Here is a 19,416-nt window from a genome sequence, read left to right as displayed (position 1 = left end):
TGGAGTAGCCAAAATCCAACAGAGGAAAATGGTCCAAGGAGAATCTAGAGTTCACATTACAAACAATTAATACGAAAATAGTACACAAACTAAAATCACCATCACAAACAATCAAATTAAATGAGTAATGAATGACCATCTTTATTTCCTAGCAAATTCACACTCTACTGACAACTCATGTCCACACTCTAGAGTCAACCATAAAAAAAGGGACCCTTCCCTATATTTACCAATAAATTGTTAATTCAAAGGGTCTTCCGTTCAAAAAATTAAAAATTAAAAGTGAATAAATTAAAAGGCTAATTAAGATTTTTGCTCTCGAATTTTGATATGTATCGAATCATGTCCTATGAATTTTTAAAGTCGTTAAAAATGCTCCCTGAATTATTGAGATTGTTAGATTTAAGAACTTTTGTCTAAATTTAATAAAAAAGTCTAACATGGATGGAATGATTTGATACATGTCAAAGTTGGAGGAGCATGTTTTGGTAGATATTAAAATTTGGGGAGCATAATTTAGTACATAAACAATCACTGAAATAGTAAAATTGAATTAAACTAGACAAAAGTCCTTAAATCTAAGCATCTCAATAGTTTAGGGAGAATTTTTAACGGTCAGAAAAATTCAAGGGACACGATTTGATACATGTTAAAGTTTAGGGAGCAAAAATCCTAATTAGCCAAATTAAAATGCATGAATTAAATCCTTTTTCTAGGAGAAATGCTAAATATTACTATTGTGTACCTAGTATTCTCCTACATAATAATATTTTTATTGGTATAATTAAATATCAGGCCTCATATAATTTAATAAAATAGAGAAACTTACAAAAATACTGGGTTTTAGATAAATATTTACAATTTTACTGTCACACAACAAAAATTATTTTTATATTGTCTTCAACTTTTTTTCTTTTATATTGTAGACACTGAATATCGAGAACAATACCTCCATCTTCCTCTACCACGCACAGAACTACCACATCAATACGAATACAACCGAAAAATAACCATTAATTATGGCAAGATTAAAAAAACAGTAAAATTAATGTCAAATAAATAATTATGATAAAATAACTGTAAAATAATACTAAAACATATAAAAAAAATTAAAAAAAAATATCTTCTACACAATCTTAATGCAATAGCGGTTATATTTACAAGTCCAGTCCTGAAAAATTAGAATAAAAAAAATACTAAAATAAACCTAAACCAACACAAAACAAATGTAAAACAATGAAGCAGAAATAAATAACTACTTAGAAAAACATAAAAGAACTACACACACTCAAAACTCTTTTGCCAGTGAGCTTGTCAAATGCATTTATAGGAGAATCAAAGTAAAAAAAAACTACAAAAATAATCATAGAGAAAGAAGAAGGAATGTATTTATAGCCTTCATCTTATACACCTACAAACAGATCTACTACAATAATATGAGAACACTAAAAAAATAACCATCAATTCCAGCGAAATAGAACAAAAACAGTAAAATTGACGTCAAATAAATAAATCATGACAAACAACCGTATAACAATACTAAAACAAATATAAAATACAAAAGAAAAAAAGATTAAAAAACTAACCATCTTCTGCACAACCTCAACACCAAATGCAATAGATATTATATTTGCAAGCCTAATTCTAAAAAATTAGAATAAAAAAACTACACTCTTATTTTTCTAAAAACGTGATTGGAAATTTTAAAAACTAAAGAAAAAAATAAAAAGAAGATAAAAAAGAAGAAGTAGACAAGAAATAAAATAATACATGTATGTTAATGGAGAGTATGAGGTAATAGTAAAATTGAAAAAAAAAATTAAAAAAAATAGTATAAGTTAAATTTTTTACTATAATAATTTATAAAGATTATGGCTAATTAATTAGGAGAAATCGAAAATGCTAGACTTGTCCAATAGCTATACTTACTATTCATTAATGAGACAAAATCACTACCATCTTTAAAAACCAGCAAATACCTCCAAAAACAACAAAAAGAAGAAGAAAGTAAAAAAGGCAAAGATGGAGAAAATAGAGCATACCACAGTTCAAACCAACGGCATAAACTTACACGTGGCATCCATCGGAACCGGTCCAGCAGTTCTCTTCCTCCACGGCTTCCCGGAGCTATGGTACTCGTGGCGCCACCAGATGATTTCTCTGTCATCGCTCGGCTACAGAGCCATCGCCCCTGATCTCCGTGGCTACGGTGACAGTGACGCGCCGCCGTCCGCGGAGTCGTACTCTTCCTTCCACATCGTCGGAGACCTTGTGGGATTGATTGATAAAATGGGTATTGATAAGGTTTTCTTGGTGGGCCATGATTGGGGAGCTGTGATCGCTTGGCACTTCTGTTTGTTTAGGCCTGATAGAGTCAAAGCCTTGGTCAACATGAGCGTCCCCTTCCGTCCTCGCCACCCAATCATTAAACCCGTCGAAGGTCTCAGAGCTTTGTTCGGCGATGATTACTATATTTGCAGGTTCCAGGTAAATTCCCTTTTCACTGCTTTCAAATAATTTCTCTATTGACTTTTTTTTTCTTAATTAATCTTGCATTTTATCATCTTAATTCTTAATTTTTTTCTTTAAACTTTCTATTTTAAATGATTAATTGATTTACATTATACTAGTCTTATTTAATAAAAAATAAAAATTACATTAGTCTTTTGGTACGCCAATGTATATTTCGGCATGCAAGAGAAATTTTTCATAAAATAATAATTTGTAGAGATGATCTTAATTAAAAATTCTATATATATTTCACAAAATTCTGAACAATTTTGGGCACATAAATTATTCAAAATTTTATGAAAGTTTGCAGGTTGTAATACAAATTTACCTTGAATTTTTTTTTTTATGAATAATAAAACTATTATTTATTTTAATTTTATAAATAATTTTGTTTTTTGTATCATATATATTTTAATTTTAGTTATTTATTATAATTTAAAATCAATTTATATAATTTTTTGAATGTATGAGTATTTAAGTGTAAGAAATGATCATCAGCTTGAGTAGTTTAGTAGGCAAAAGAAATTTAAATATTTGTGTAACAAATTATAAAATTTTGAGTAATTTCGCCACACTTTAATTGAATATGTAATATTTAAAATGCTAAATAGTACTCTTAGTAATATTGGATACAAATTTAAATTGTACATACTTTACACATATAATTGTTTTTAATATTAGCCATAGATAATTTTAAGGAAATTTTTTATTTATGTGGTTAAAATTATTTATTTAAAAATGTGTATAATTAAAGCGTTTATAAATCACCATTTCCAAAAAAAAAAAGACTTTTATAAATCATATTATTTTTGTGTGATCATATGCATAATTTACTAATTTCACATAAAGTACCAAATTTGAATAGACCTCCCTCAACAAATGAATCATTACTCTTCAGAAATAGAAATGAAAAAAGTAGAGGCATCTGTTTTCTATCTTGGGATGGGTGTGGAGGGTGATGTTTTTAATGGCATTCATGATGTATGTTGTTGCTTATATTGATTGAAGAGAATCTATTGAGTCTACCAAACCCAGAGCATAAACCATGCAAGTATCTTTAATGTCATTATGTAGATAGATACATCTGTTCTTTGATTCTTACCTACACATCTCTACTTTTAGAGAATTGCTAAGGACACTACTCTCATGTTTAGCATCTTTTTTAATGTCATATTGCTATTGGTGTAATTAAATAGCGGGTCTCATATAACTTAAAAAAAATAAATTTTAGGGAATATCGCTAACTAATTATAGGGTAACACTTATAAAAAGTATTGGGCACCACTGGTGCCTAGTAATACTCCTCCTTTTATTCAAACAAAGCCTTTTCCTCAAGTACTTCTAATGAATAACTATAACTAACTTTTTATTTTAAATGATAGATGTACACCAACCAGATTGAGATATTGGTTAAAATGTATTAACCCAAAAATATAAGAGCAATGCTATCATGGGCTATAATCAATGAAAGAGCAAGGTATCAACCGCAAAAAGAAAAAAGAACTATGTTTTAAGGGACATTGAAATCTCGATAATAAAGTTATTGTTAATGTGTAGAAAGATAGTATCATATATATAAGATGCATGTGGACAAGTTGTTTTAAGTTATATCCTTCAACAAAAAAAATAATAATAATACTTGGTGTCCTTAAAAAGCTATGTACCATTATTGGTGCATATAGTATTTAAAATGAAGTGATAATCATAAGAACATATTTGTATTATATTGTGTTCATGAATTGTATTTGTGATGTAGGAACCGGGTGAGGCGGAAGAAGACTTTGCAGGTGATGACATAGCAAATATCCTAAAGAAATTTTATGGTGGTAGGAATCCAAGTCCACCATGTGTGCCTAGAGAAATAGGATTCAAAGGCCTTAAAGCTCCAGAATTACCCTTTTGGCTCTCACAACAGGACCTTGATTATTTTGTTGAAAAGTTCAAACAAAAGGGCTTCACTGGAGGATTGAATTATTATCGAGCTTTAAACTTGTAAGTTAATTTTCTACTCTACTCTACTCTGCACATTTTGTTTGTTAATTGATCATTTTAATACAAAATGTTGTTTTGATTATGGTTTTTTTGTTATTGAAGGACTTGGGAGCTGACAGCAGCATGGAGTGGAGTACAAGTGAAAGTACCAACCAAGTTCATAGTTGGAGACTTGGACATAACTTATCACTTCCCTGGTGCCAAAGAATACATTAATGGAGATGGGTTTAAGAAAGATGTTCCATTTTTGCAAGATGTGGTTGTAATGGAAGGAGTGGCTCATTTTATCAACCAAGAGAAGCCAGAGGAAGTTACCACTCATATTTATGACTTCATTAAGAAGTTTTGATTTGATACCTGCTCATTTTCACCTTCTACTACCCCACCACCCTTATTTATGATTTTTTCTTTGATCCACTTTATGGTTTTATGTGTTTTCTTGCTTGTATTGTTGGTACTCTCTACTCTGTTTTCAACTCTTGAATTAAATAAAAACATGTTCCTTATTATTATATTCAAAATGTAGCCATTGAATGCCACCAATTAATGGTGGTAAGTAGATTCTACATGGTGGTAATGTGCTGTGGTGTTGGGGTCATATAGGCCTCTTAATGGGTCAGAGTGATAAGACCCACAATTAGGCATTAGATAGGGTCCTTAGATTATAAAAGGGAGAAGCCTTATAAAGAGTGTTGCCTTCATGCACTGATCTAGCAGATTGACATGCAGTGTTTCAGCCCTGCCAATTGTCAACATGTTCTTATTTTTTTAAAAAAAATATAAAATAAAATTAAATAAAGAATGATAATAATTTGAGTTTTTTGCGACAAAACCTTCCCAACTACCGTTTCACTTGCATTTAATTCTCTAAGTTCAATTTTTGACGGTAAAACTCTCTAAACTATTGAACTAATAGTGAATTTAACGTGTCATGGGAAATTTTTTTTAAAGAAATACTTCTGCAATATTTTCGTTTTATATATTGTGAAACTTGGAGATTGAACATTATAAACACATTGGACATATAAAACTAAGGCTTTAAATATATGTGATTGTACAATTAATTAATTAAATAATAATAACTTTTTTACTACAGATTGTATGACTCTGTTAGTATGGCTTTCGATAAATATTATTTGCTTGAAGGTTACTTATGTTGTATCAGTATACATATGATTTGTTTACCAATCAAGATGCAATTAAGAAATCCTAATAATCTATGACTCATCCTTTTAATCATCTACATATAAAAGAGAGAAAGTCACATACATACATATTACATTGATCAAACGAAAGATATTGTAAAAGTATTTCTTTTTAGAAAAAAAATATATCGGGTAACCTATTAATAGGCATTATTTCTCTTAATGAAAAACATACAATTATTCAACATTCACAAATACTGCTTTTTATATTGTAAATTATTCTGAATTTTTTAAAATTTTACAAGATTTTGCACTATTTTTTTAGATAATAATAATAATAATAATAATAATAATAATAATAATAATAATAATAATAATAATAATAATAATAATAAGGGGAATTACTCCATATACTGTTTTTTTAACTTTTTTTTTTAATTTACGGTTTGAGTTTCTAAAGTGGTTTCTCCGGTGATTTTTATGTGGGTTGCTATACAATTTTTTGTTGCGATTTAGGTTGCAGCGCTAGTTGCAAAAGGGAATTCTATGTAGAATTAGCGCTGCAATAGGGAATTCTATGTAGAATTCCGTAAAAATACAAAAAAAAAAAATTATTTTGAAGTGTAAAAATAAAAAAAAAAACTTCTCATTATAATAATAATAATAATAATAATGAATATTGTAATACTACATTGCACGTCATATAATATATGTCATCCATTGTAGCTAGAACGACAAAATGATGTTAAAAATGGTACTACATTAAAGGTAGAATAGACACTTAATTTAATTTTTAGTAATAGGTTGATGATGTTCTAATAGAAATGGAAAGATTATGTTATATTTGTTGAAAGAACAATTTATCCAAATTTCATGATATAAGTTACCGGGTTGTTCAAGATTAGATCGATTAATTTCAACTTAAACATTCAAGAATCGGATTGAAGTGTAAGCAATTTAGAACACTACGACTTACAAGCTTCGTCTGCACTGAGAACAAATCTCAACCGACTAGTGCTTGGGTTCCCCGAACCAGGGTAATAATATCCACTAAATCCACAAGATTCGCATTACGATCTCCAGTTCACAATTAGGAATTTAATACAATCTTTACAACAATTAGTAATGTATTACCAACAACAACCAAGATTCTTGGTTGTACGCACAAGATTCCCTGTGCAGCAGCTAAGTTCTTCTTCGTCACTTTTCTTCAATTAGAAATCCCTTCAGATCTGATGACGAAGATGACACTAAACTCCCTTCAGTTAGAACTCAGCAACACCAGGCTCTGATCTTTCTGCTATGGATATCCATCACCAAACTATGCAATCAGACCTGAAAAACAGCAACGAACAATACAAGATACCACGCACAAACCCAGACGATATATTTGAACTAACCAAGATTATGAATTAGCTAGCTGACTCATTTACAGAATGAAACTAACTATTTATAAACAATAGTTCAACCGACCTAAGAACAATTTATACCAACAGTTAAAACAAAACAGACTCACGAGGATTTTAACGAAAAACTGGTATGCAGTTATAACAAATTAAAACCACAGATAAGACTGAACTCACTATTAATATAATTTGTCAAAACAGTGAACCTTACAATCTCCCCCTTGACAGATTATGTTCAATGAGCACAAAAAGAAAAAATACTAAACAAAATAAGGACAATGACTTCAAAAGATATCTAGTAACACAAAAAATATAGAACTATAAAATGTCTTTACAACCATAAACATAGCAAGCCATAAAAACATATCAAAAGAAAGACTTGAGACTATAGACATCTCCCCCTTCATTGAACATGAGCTGATTGCTCCACATATTTGTTAGACTCCCCCTGGGAAAGTGGCACAGAAGACACCAAGTTAGGTGCAGTGGTTACTGGAGACGGGTCAGCTGTAGGAGGCAGATCCTGTGGCACTGGACTTGAGACTGGGGCAGAAACAAACGGCTCCCCCTGCACATGTGCGTTACTACCAGACCCATTTGAAGATGCACCAAACGAATCCCTATGAAACGGAGGGAGATATATATCAATTAAAGGAGTTAAAGGATCTCCATAATGATTTTGCAACACAGTAGACTTGATGATGCGAACCATTTTGTACATGGAGGCCTCAAAGGCGAGCTGACGCTTTTGATCCGTCTTATATCTTTTGATGAAGGATTTAAACTCAGAAAATATTTACACCTGCCAGCTGGAATCCGATAATCATTGGAACAGAGGAGACTTGCATTTGCTCATCTTTGGAGCAGAAGGAGTGGTCGAAGAGGGCTGCCTGTTAACAACTGATAAATAACTCTTACTGAGTACAAGATTTGGAACTTGATAATCATGAGTTGTAAAAGGAGGGTGAGCAGCCATGAGCACTAGTTGAATGAGACTTAGAAAGGGGAGTTTGTTACGAGTGCCAGTTGTTTTTGAGGCTTCGAGAATCCTTTCAAAGACGAGGGTTGCCAGATCAATGGATACATAAGTTCCCACACCATACAAGAACTTTTCAATCTCAAGTGTGACTAGGACAAATGGGAATTAGGAAACCACACCATATAAATTGAATTGTTCATATGTTATTACATTGAATTGAAGAAGTAATTAGTTTGTATTAGGCCATAAGAAGTTGATGCAATTGAAATTAAATGTCCTATATTTCTAATCATTGTTAATTGCCTCTTTGTTTATTACTTTCTTTTTATTAACCAATTACAATCGTCATTCAAATTATTAGTTTGCCAAATAGAAACAAAGATTCAATTATTTGCTACTTAGCTACAATCTTTGTGGGATCAATCTCACTCACGTGAGTTTATTACTTGGAAACGATACGTATACTTACGTGTTAAATTTTTCGCAATAAGTTTTTGACGTTGTTATCGGTGATTGTTTTAGCTAATATTGAAATAATTGAATTTTATTCTAATTTAGTTTCTTGTAGTTTAATTTTACTAATGTTTGTATTGTATGAGTTAATAAAAAAAAATGCTACATCATTCCCCATAATAAGTCCTTCTATGCTGTTTGAGGGATATTTAATAAGATGGTAGATGTTATCACAATTTCTCAAGTAGTTTCTTATTCTGTTCTTTTTTATAATGGACTGGATAGTGTAACAAAAAATTGAGTAGTTTATGTAATAAAGTTATTTGGAGTACAGGAAAAGCCATGATGATATAATAAATCTATTGAATACTGGCATTGACAGATTTCAATGTAATTCAATTACCCCTTAGAATAAATCTTAGAATCATATTTTATTATCAGCCACCACCAATCCTTTTCTTTGGCCTTTCTTGAGTAAACTTAAATTGATCAACTTCCTCAGTTCTCACAATATGGTTTTGGAAAAGCTCTTACAAGTTACACCTGATTTGTTACTGATCTCCTGGTAAAACCTAATATGGTATCTTAGAATCCTATATTGCTTTGTCGAGTAAGCCTTTAAAGCATCGATTCATTCCCATTTCTCTCCCAATTCATTGATTTTAAATCATAAGGTGGGGGCATTCCAAAAATCTGAGCCAGGGAAAAAAGAAATTGGTCCATTAATCAACTATACACCGATAACTAACTACATAAACAAGGCAAGGCCGAGGTAGGGCAAGAAAACATTTCGCGATGTCAACGTCCCCCTCCTATTAGTAACAAAAATGATCAATTCCGAGGGGCGGGCAATGCCAACTAGAAAGATTCTATGGACAAAACCAAATTGTGAAAACAAAGAAGTATCTTGAACTTCATTTCTCCTCATCTCTTTCTCTTGGCACCAGACCCTGAACCCCGTGCGCCTTTTTTCTCTGCGGTTCCAGAACCACCTTTTCCTCTGCTTGCTGGTGTTTTCTTGGCACTTGACTTTCCTGAGTCTTTCAAATCCAGTTGTACTTGGACTCCTTCAAAGATTTGAGAACCCAGTGTTCAGTCATCAAGAATATCAATAATAAAAATGACACAAACTAAAGATTAGTTATGATAGTACAAGTGCCATAACCCATAAGACAGTATTGACATACCATTCCTGTTTAAACTTTGAAGCTCCTTCTGCAGCTTTTCACCAACAGCGGAATCATCTGAAATGTTGCAATAGAAAAATCAGTCTTCTCAGCCTCATACATCCTCAAGTACAAAGACATGCAAAGATATCTGAATTTTTAACTCAAATTAACCCTCCAACTAAACACTAGGGGAGACAAAATAACTAGGTTAAATGACTAATGTAACAACTAATGTTTCAAGCACTTTCTGAGATTGGAACTACATTTGAATGAAAATGAGGCATTAGTGCTTGGCTCAACAATTGCTATTCCTGTCAATGAAGGTGAAAGTGACACTAATTTTGTTGAAACGTAAAACTTACCCAAGTCCTCTGTATCTGAAGATTTTTCTTCATCACTTTCCGCAATCACTTCTTCATTGATTTCTCCAACCCCATTATCAGATGGTTCCAGCATTGCAGCAACCCGTTTTTTAGGGGCCTTTTTAATTCCAGGAAGTGTGACAAAATCTGCAACTCGTACCATCCGTGACTTGCTTCCTTCTTTGTATGCTCTTGTAAGAGCTGATTTAACTGCAGGCGGTATCCCCTCCAGTGGATCTGGGTACCCCTGTTCGATACAGATGTGCAACAGCTTATAAATTTAAAGAAAAGGTTGCAAGTAACCAGCTCTATTCAATTGAGGTAAGGGTACCTTAAACTTGGATAACTCGACAATAGTATCAAAGTCTTCCTGACTAATAGAGTAGGTATTCATGAAATCCACTACTTCCCGGACAGCTTCATCCTGTTAATCAGTTGAGAGTGAAAAGAAGAACAAGAAACTATTATTTAAATCATTCAACCCTTTTGCCACTGGCAGAGTTATTAACAAAATGAACCCCACCTTAGGCAGCACCCTGAGTGGCTCAGTCAATCGTTTCAAAAGTAGAGTAAGGCATTCAATACGCACAGTTTCCCTGGATAATAACAATTTGACATGAGAAAAACAATAGGCCAAGTTTGCAATTGCATTCTAAGCGTATAGAAGAGAAATGCAGAGAAACAATAAATTTAAAGAGAGAAAAAGTAAACCTTCCGAAATTCGATTCACGAGAAGCAAGAATATGAACGTGCAAATCCTCCATAAGTCTCAGATTTTTTCCTCGTGTTGAGTTCTTTCCCAACCAACCACCAAATCTGTTGAAGTTCCTTTCCCCCTACATGCAAAAGATCATTTGGGATGAATTTCAAGGGATGTGGCCATATTAGCAATCATTTACAAGTAAATCCATTACCTGCTCAAACGTCTCCCTTTGTCCATGTAAGAAAGCAGAACTGATTGTAACCAAAAAAGAATATAAACAAGAGCATTAATTAGAAATTGACAAAAGAAAAAGGTAAGTTACTTCCAATCCAATAGCTGAACAGAAACATACGGAATTATAGAGGATGAAAGAGCGCAATTTTGAGATAGCTGCCATTGACGATATTTTCTAATCTGTACATTGAAAATATCTCCATCACCAATAGACTCAGCAGCGCGTGCAATTAAGTTCATACGCTTTATACCATCGTTATCTTTACTAACAGAACTTGGTCTGTAATTAAGATAATTTTCCTGCCAAGTAATTTAAAAAGGTAAAAAGCTTATTTACAGCTAGTAGATAATCTTATGGCACTAAATATAAAACGGCAATACAAAAATAAGTACTAGCAAAAAAAACCTGAATTATAAGAGGAACTAGATCAGGATCACTCATGCTAAAATCCATCTTCTCGTCCATCCTCAACTTTCCTGAATTAAAACCAAACAGCCTGCAAGGATAACATACTTATGAGAATAAAGTACAGCATTGGGTCTTATATAAAATTCCATTTTCTCCACAATTATAATACAAGAAACAACAACATACCAAAGTAAAAAATGACAGGAAAAATAGAAGTTGATAAGATCATGCTTTTCATTTTAAGGGGGTGTTCAATAATTTGAACTTAAAGTTCACTTGACTAGTAGTAAAATCATCCACACAGCACATTTAGTTTAAAGCCCAAATTCGCATTGAATTAGGAATAGCTGCGAGACCTAACCTAAAGCATGTACAATCACCAAACTTGAAATGGAATGGAAACTAATATAAGGTCAGTGGAAGAGGGGAGAAAAAGATAAAGGACAGCTAATACTCCATAGCAAGACACTTTAGAATACAAAGGTCGTTATTCATTATGCAATATTTAATAATTTGATATAATCATACTTATCAACAGCTGTAAATGGAGAAATATCTTCGTCCTTTGCACTCATAAGCAAGCGTTGCCTCACATCATCATACTTTATTACTGACATTGAGAGGCTCATATAATGCAACTGATTTATTGCCATTCGCATGTCTCCATTAGCCCGTTCAGCAAGTTCCTCTAGAGCAATCTGGAAAAAGTGAATAAATAAACAATAAGAAAGCTGCTTCGTTAAAAGATAAGAAAATAACTAATGTTAAACACCATGAAAAGAAAAGGAAAAAAAGAAAGTTAACAAAATCTACAAATTAGATACCAAGGATCATTATAGATCATCAGAAAGAGCACTACTTGCGCAGATAAATTAGGTCTAATAAGAGCCCAGAGGAAGAGAGAGAGGAAACGAGAGCAGACATGACAAATTGACAATGAGAACCATTAAATATCCATACGGCATGTAAATTGACAACTGATGAACAAAGGTTCCAATGATACAATTTATAATACAGAAGTTCATTATTAAATTAGTTACCGGTATATTAATTTTGGTAAACAAGGGGGGGAAAAGAAAGGTGTTCTGTCTTAGAGAAGAGTCTAATCCTTTGGATTGAATGTATTGCACCATAACTAGCCGTATACTTCAAACAGAACACGAACAATTGCATTATCTTAGAAAAGCTACTACACTTCCAATTTGATTCCATAAAAAAATTCAAAGATAAACGAAGATAAGGAGTTACCTCATTAACCTGAAGACCTTCAGTCTTTGCAATTTGCATTAACCTCTTTGCCATCTATCATAAACCATGTGCAGTGTCAATAGCCTAGATTATTTACTAGCAACATAAATATTAAATAAATTATATAGTTGAGAAACACTAAAACTAAAGGAGGGAAATATCAAGGCCATACAGACTTGCCATACATACAAGGCCAGTGTGATATTGTTTTTAGAGACTGAGAAAGAACAGTAACAGACTAACAGTTGATGATTGGTAAATCTACTTTGGCCAGATTAAGAAATAATTTGCTTTCTGGAATCTGATTTTGAGAAGCAGCGAAGTTGATTTTAGAAAGAAGGGGTTTACCTTATTATTATAAACATTACACAAGCACACTCTAATATTGCTAATCATATGCACTTTATTTTTTATACATTACATACATATTGATACATATATATATATATATATTTATATATATATATATATTCATGTTACCATCAAGAGGGGTGCTCTACTATCAAACTTAAAAAGTAATTATGGAGCATCAAAAATCAGAAGAAACACGGACAACAGGTTAGAGCCATGAGAGACCCCAATCAGTGCACAAGTGAGTGTGGGAAAAGGACCCAAGAAACTAGAGAAAAACAAATATTTTTTAGAGTAATGATGTGCACCTAAAATATGCAACCAAATATTACATTTAGTGACGTGGCATTTTTTTTAACAATGGGTTCCAGTTTAGATAAATGTGAATAATATGATTGAACAAAATTGTCACGCTACTGTGTGTAATGTTTGGGTGCACATATCATTACCCTGCATTTTATAATATGAAAAGTAAAATTTAACACAAAACCTGTTGTTTAGTAGGTTTGCGAAAGCTCAGAAGAAGACAGTAGTTCACAAGACTTTTCAGTTTCTGACTGTAGCGGTCATTACATATACAGATAATAGGGATCTTTGACATCTTGATGCTAGAAATAAGATCAGCAATTCCACCCCTATCTCCAGCAGACATTCCATCCACTTCATCCATAATGAGCACAGTTTTCGGATGCTTTGACCTGCATTTCAATTGCTAATTAACTACAGCTAAAAACTCAAATTGAGTACGTTCAATACAAAATCGCAAGAGAAAAATATTAAAAAAAAAAACAACCAATCCATGTTATCACTTAAGGCCTCATTGCTGACGAGCTCTTTTATAGAATTTGCATTGCTTCCACCAATCCCTTTTTCAATCTTGGCATCAGCTTTCCCACGACTGTCGCTAGCATTTACCTAAGCAAGAATTGTGTAGTATGCATAAGGTAAAGACCAACATAGTCAATCATTTATAGAGGTAAAATTATAATCCCTCGGCAATCCAACATATTTTAATAAAACAGGTGTTACCTCAATCATCTGGAAGCCAAGCATCTGACTGACCAACTTTGCTGATGTTGTTTTCCCTATGCCAGGCGTTCCACTTAATAGTACTGCCTTCTTTGCACCAGAATCACTTGCCTTTTTCCCCTTTTTCTTACTTCCAGTATCAAGAAACTGATCATGCCAACGTAACAACCACTCATGAAGTTGTTTGACCTGCAAGGCATCGTCTTTTTAGTTTCAACACTCCCAAACATGGTAATATGAAAATGTAAAGCAAGAAATAGTTGCTAACATTTTAAAAAATAATTAAACAAAAAAGACGAAATAGTTGCTAACATATAATTTATATAATATTTTAGATGCAAACATCATGTTGGTGGAGTACAATAACCAACATACCAATGACTGATTTCCAATGATGTCATTTGGAAGCTTGGGCTTATATTTCTCAGTCCAAGTCAATGCAGAATGCTGAGTAGTTTGAACTCTTTTCTTATCGAGGGAGACAGCTGAGGTCAAGCCTTTCTTGGCTACATTTTCTGATGGAGGGGTGCTAAGGCATTCTTCTGGAGGAATAAAAAGTTCTAAAATTATAAGAGTCCTAAAGTATGATGCATCAATTTAACTAAGTTTCTAACAAATATAACTGAAGCAAGACAAAAGCCAGTCCAAAGCCTCCATAGTCCATATTATCCCTCAAATTCAACATAACAGTGATCAATTGAAAAACCACATCAAATAATTGACAGTCAACCCTAAACAAGCACGAGCGCACACAAACAAGGGCAATCCAAAATGTGATGATAAATGAGTGGATAGGACAAGAAGACAAAAACAAAAGCAATAAAAGTATGTACTATATTCAATTTTTCAAAAGAGAAAACAAAGCAAGAGGGTCTTTCTTATCTTGAAGTAAAATAATTTAAAAATAGCACAATTGACACTCAGATATAGTACAAATAATGGCAAAATCAGTTCTAGCCAGCAATAGAGAGCTACATCTCGATACCTTCACTTTCTTTAAATCAGTGACAAGAAGAGACCAACTAAAATGTGTTATAAGCCATTGAGTACAAAGGATCATACTTTTTATTTCTGTTTTCTGCACGATTTTCTTCGGTGACAAACCGGCAGCATTATTCACAGATTTCTTTGACTCTTGTTGAGGTGCCTTAGATTTATATGATGCACGTATCTTATCAAACAATCCATCTTCAGTCAGAAATGCCGTACTACATAAGGTCAAGCAAAAAGAAATGAGCAGGTATACAAATAACTATGAATATGGAAAAGCATAATGTTGTCTATGAATGCAAGATAACAAACCCAAGCTCTTTAGCTTTTTCAGATTTTCTTCCCCCAATATCTTCATCACATAGAAGATAATTCTGCAGAGATACTATGTTAATCAAACATTAGCTGTTTAATTCAAACCCAATCAAATGTAAATGAAAAATAAGGTCACCGTTTTCTTGCTGACGGATCCTGTAACACGGCCACCATGGCGTTTGATCAAGTCTTCTGCTTCTTCTCTTTCCAAACTGTTAGCAGAGAAAGATGTTAAACTTAAATACATTCTGAAGCTAAAGAAAGAAAGAACAAAAAAATGAATTAAGCTGCAGATGATAGAACAGCAAAGACTTTCACCCATCTAGCAACATTCTATTTGAAATACCATTTAAAAATAGAAATGACCTGCATAAGTTATAGTTTAATAGATAATACAGCTACTGTAGAAATAATTATTTTCAAGAATTCTACAAAATGAAACAGCGCCAAGGAGTGCTGATTCAAGTGCACAAGTTATATTTATAAATATAAATATATATATTTATACAAATACAAACTAGTCTTCAACCCCATAACAGTTTGCATAACGGACTTTTAAACAAAAAAGCAGAAAACTACGGAATGCACATAAAGGCCATATAGTCTGTCACATTTCCAAAAAAAAATCTACCTGTCAAGTGTGCCACTAATTACAAATGTTAAACCAGTTAAACAATCTGGAGTACCTTCAGGAACTTCCTGAAATAAAGAAAATAGGATTTAATGTAAGAGAAGAATCAATTTTAACAGCAACAATTCACAAAGCAAACTTAACCTTTTGCCCCTTGTTTGGAGGATCTTTTCTTTCTCCAAAGTTCATAAAGCCACCCCGTCCAGCACCTCTGCCTCTTCCACCAGAGGGTGTTGCAGAGGCACCTCTTCCACCACGGCCTCTTCCGGCAGATTTAGAAGGGGTTACTACATCTTTAATATCATCATCATCACCATCACTTTCAACAACATTTGCAGGCTTCTGTCCAGCTCCCCTTCCACCAGATGATGTTGCCGAGGCACCTCTCCCACCACGGCCTCTTCCACCAGATTTTGATGGTAGTACGTCTTTCACATCATCGTCATCATCGCTTTCATCAATTTTCGCAGGCTTTTGTCCAGCTCCCCTTCCAGATCCACTCTTTAGTTTCTTTCTTGGGGTGGCATCAACTGAGTTTTTCTTAGAGTCGGGCAATACAAAGTCGTCGTCATCGTCGTCGTCGCCTTTATGAACTTTTTTTGCAGGCGAGGGTTTCTCATAGCCATCGCCATCATTTTGAGACTTTCTTTTGGCTGGAACCTCAACTCTCTCTTTTTCTTTCTCAGCGAAATACTTACTAGTCTTTCTCCGCCCCGAATTATCTTTCTCTTCACTCACCGGCACCTGAAATAATATTAATACATTATACTACAAACTGACTACTGGGAAATCATTCCTCACCAAAAAAAGTAACTGGTCGACTAAATTATGACATTCTACACTCCTAACAAACTCAACATAAGTGTCGTCAACTGAACTTATGAACCCACCAAACTTGTTAACATGTTCATTACAATTCCACTGGCACATAACTGATTTGGCTACTAATAAAATTGTAAATTTTGACACTTCAGTTGGAGACCAAGCAATTCAAATTTTCACTTCCCAATAATAAGAGGATCAACATTAAAAAGTCTATTCCCCTTTAATTTAGACTGCGTTGCTTACAATAGAGAATATACAACACCAAAACTATCTCCCAAAGAAGCTAGCTTATATTATCCAGAGGAAACTAAAACACTTCCATACGAAGTTACAAAACAAAAAAAGGTAATGCAGCAAAAACCTTCACACCCACAATTGGGATAAACAACAAAACTCACCTGCTTGTCCTTGTCTAGCTGGGTTTTAACCTGAGAAGATTTCTCAGAAGCCTTAGAAGGAGGTTGAGCAGATTTCGCTGGCTTGGCTGCCGCATCGCCATTTCCCTTGTCCTTGTCATGCGACTTCATAAACCACTTCCTAATATCTGACTGTGACTTTATACAGAAAAAGAAAAATAAACAATTCTCACCATCACATAAAAGAAAGATAAAGAAAATTCAAAACACAAACTTCGGGAAAACCAAATTATAGTGTTTCAGACAATAATATAAAGGTTTCAAGAAAACAAACCATTTCCCAACTTACCATTGCGTGGGTTCTACAACACAATCACAACATGTATTCCTGCGAAACGCCAATAATGATATGAGTCAAAACATATTTCCTATAAAAGCCTAAACTAAGATAAGGAATCGAATATTGATTCCCAAAGGCATTAAAAGAAAAAAAATAAAATAAAAGAGAGAGAAATTTGAACGTAGGTTACAGTTGAAAGGGACGTTATTTTGTAGTGGAGAGAAGAGTATATGAAATTAGGGTTTAAGAATCAAGTACGGGTAGGGGGTGGGTGAGTAGTGGGTAACGGCGGTGAGGGTATCTGAGTGTGCTATTACAAAGTACGAAGACTTCTTCATTACAAGAATGTCATGGAGGTTTTTGGTTGTTTTTCTCCATAACCTGTGGGTGAGATTATGAGAATGAGAATGAGATGAGAGGGAGGAGAACTGACCTGGACCTGAACCAGAACCAAAGAGGACTGCCCGCCGGAGTCTGGAGGCCCAAAACCAAAGCAATTGGTTTTTGATCGCTTGGGAATTCACAGCAAAAACGGAGCGTTTCTTCTTAATTGAAAAATTGAGTAAAAATAAAAATTTTAATTGCACCTCATACAAATATAATTATAAGTAAATCTCATTTTAAAATTTTTTATTTTATATAAAATATATATCTTCGACCCAAACCCCGACTCAAGATCTTGGACCCGAACTCGAACCTAGACCAAGATTCAGATCCAGACCAAGACTTGGACCTTAACCCTAGACCCGTACCCCCTTTCCCAAACTCAAACCCAGATCCTGCTCCCGTACTTAGACTCGGACCCTGACCTCGAACCCAGAGAATGAGTGGAATAGTATACTTAAACAAGTATTTGGAGAGAATATGGGAGAAAAGAAGAGCAAAATACAAAGTCTCTCCAATCAACAAGAAGATAAGTTGATCAAGCAATGGCATTTTCTCAATCACCCCAGATGATTTGGAAGCCTTCAATTCACCCTAAAATTAGATGATGTTGTGGCATACCCTTAGCGAGGCTCTTCCAGCCAAAAATAAACTTGTTTTTGTCCATGGCAAGGAGTGCTTTTTTTGTAACTAGGAAGTAGAGACCTCTCAATCTTTTCCAAGATTGTTGTCCTACTCGATCTATCTGGTTCGAGTAACCTTTTCTTATTATGAGCAATAACGTAGTAGGAAACACTATCATGGTTCGTTTGGAACGCTGTATTAAGTCGTATTGTATTGTATTATATTAAATTGTATTTTATACAATATTTTTTATGTACAATTATATGTGGTATTAACTTTTATAAACACTTAAATATATAATATTTTAAAATAAATCAAAGTTTAACATAGTATTATATAAAAATATGATATATAATCCAATTCAATATAATACAATACAGTACGACCTAAAATGACATTTCAAACGAGTCTTCAAAAAATTATTGAGAATCTGTGGAGTCTCGGCAAAGGAAGACATTAAATGCATGATACTCTACACTAGTTGCCTCATATATGAAATTTGGTAGCAATATGATCTTCAACAACCAATGCCTTTGCCCTGTCTGTCTCAAAATTTCATGAATTTAAATTGGAGATGGAGACTGAAACAATAGAAACTAGAGCAAGGATTCATCAAAGTTGTGACCCTATCATTTATACCAAAGATGCAGAGCATCTTTTCTTCACAGATGCTCCATTGAAAGATGGGGTAGCAGGGATTGCAGTGCTTTGGATCAATAAAGTGCATGGTCAATGGTATCCGAATTTAATGAGCATCATATCCAACTCTGCTAATCAAAGGAGAATTGCAAGCAATGATCTTTGCCCTTCAAAAGATGGGTGAAAATAAAACCACTGCTCCAAGATTACAATTCTATCTAATGCAAAAGTTTTTACTTCAACATTTGATAGGAAAAAATGCCTTGACACTTGGGAATTGTAGGCTTTGTAGCCTATGTCTTTTAAAGTATTAGATTTTAA

At 33.4% G+C, this 19,416-nt stretch overlaps 2 protein-coding genes across 4 annotated transcripts; one reads left to right on the top strand and one right to left on the bottom strand.

Annotated features, from left to right (window-relative positions):
- The first annotated feature begins 1,892 nt into the window (after window positions 1-1,892).
- LOC115703120 (uncharacterized) lies at window positions 1,893-5,015 on the top strand. Its single transcript, XM_030630620.2, has 3 exons — window positions 1,893-2,487; window positions 4,268-4,503; window positions 4,606-5,015. The coding sequence occupies exons 1-3, from the start codon at window positions 2,023-2,025 to the stop codon at window positions 4,850-4,852; spliced, it is 948 nt and encodes a 315-aa protein (XP_030486480.1). The 5' UTR covers window positions 1,893-2,022; the 3' UTR covers window positions 4,853-5,015.
- Window positions 5,016-8,952: 3,937 nt separating this feature from the next.
- Window positions 8,953-18,042, bottom strand: LOC115703121 (replication factor C subunit 1). Of its 3 annotated transcripts, none has more exons than XM_061107243.1 (23): window positions 17,882-18,042; window positions 17,458-17,496; window positions 17,151-17,306; window positions 16,072-16,671; window positions 15,928-15,995; window positions 15,433-15,508; window positions 15,294-15,355; window positions 15,054-15,199; window positions 14,367-14,533; window positions 13,992-14,180; window positions 13,756-13,877; window positions 13,453-13,660; window positions 12,612-12,665; window positions 11,892-12,061; window positions 11,361-11,451; window positions 11,073-11,254; window positions 10,932-10,971; window positions 10,729-10,853; window positions 10,541-10,613; window positions 10,349-10,441; window positions 10,018-10,264; window positions 9,674-9,730; window positions 8,953-9,553 (listed from the first exon to the last, which is right to left on the bottom strand). In XM_061107243.1, the coding sequence occupies exons 2-23, from the start codon at window positions 17,458-17,460 to the stop codon at window positions 9,411-9,413; spliced, it is 3,072 nt and encodes a 1,023-aa protein (XP_060963226.1). In that variant the 5' UTR covers window positions 17,461-17,496; window positions 17,882-18,042; the 3' UTR covers window positions 8,953-9,410. The 3 variants fall into 3 exon arrangements, with proteins under 3 accessions (XP_060963226.1, XP_060963227.1, XP_060963228.1); XM_061107244.1 differs by lacking the exon at window positions 17,882-18,042 and adding an exon at window positions 17,639-17,857; XM_061107245.1 differs by lacking the exon at window positions 17,882-18,042 and adding an exon at window positions 17,707-17,857.
- Between the last annotated feature and the right edge of the window lie 1,374 nt (window positions 18,043-19,416).

The sequence above is a fragment of the Cannabis sativa genome, chromosome X, assembly GCF_029168945.1.
Source record: "Cannabis sativa cultivar Pink pepper isolate KNU-18-1 chromosome X, ASM2916894v1, whole genome shotgun sequence".
Taxonomy (NCBI): Eukaryota; Viridiplantae; Streptophyta; class Magnoliopsida; order Rosales; family Cannabaceae; genus Cannabis; species Cannabis sativa.
This window is presented reverse-complemented; position numbering and strand designations above follow the sequence as displayed.

Coding starts and splice junctions, on each gene's coding strand:
- LOC115703120 (XM_030630620.2), top strand. CDS start 2,023: ATGGAGAAAATAGAGCATACCACAGTTCAAACCAACGGCATAAACTTA. Junction 2,488..4,267: donor ACTATATTTGCAGGTTCCAG/GTAAATTCCCTT, acceptor TTTGTGATGTAG/GAACCGGGTGAGGCGGAAGA. Junction 4,504..4,605: donor TATTATCGAGCTTTAAACTT/GTAAGTTAATTT, acceptor TTGTTATTGAAG/GACTTGGGAGCTGACAGCAG.
- LOC115703121 (XM_061107243.1), bottom strand. Junction 16,672..17,150: donor AGCTAGACAAGGACAAGCAG/GTGAGTTTTGTT, acceptor ATATTATTTCAG/GTGCCGGTGAGTGAAGAGAA. Junction 14,181..14,366: donor TCATTGGAAATCAGTCATTG/GTATGTTGGTTA, acceptor GATGCCTTGCAG/GTCAAACAACTTCATGAGTG.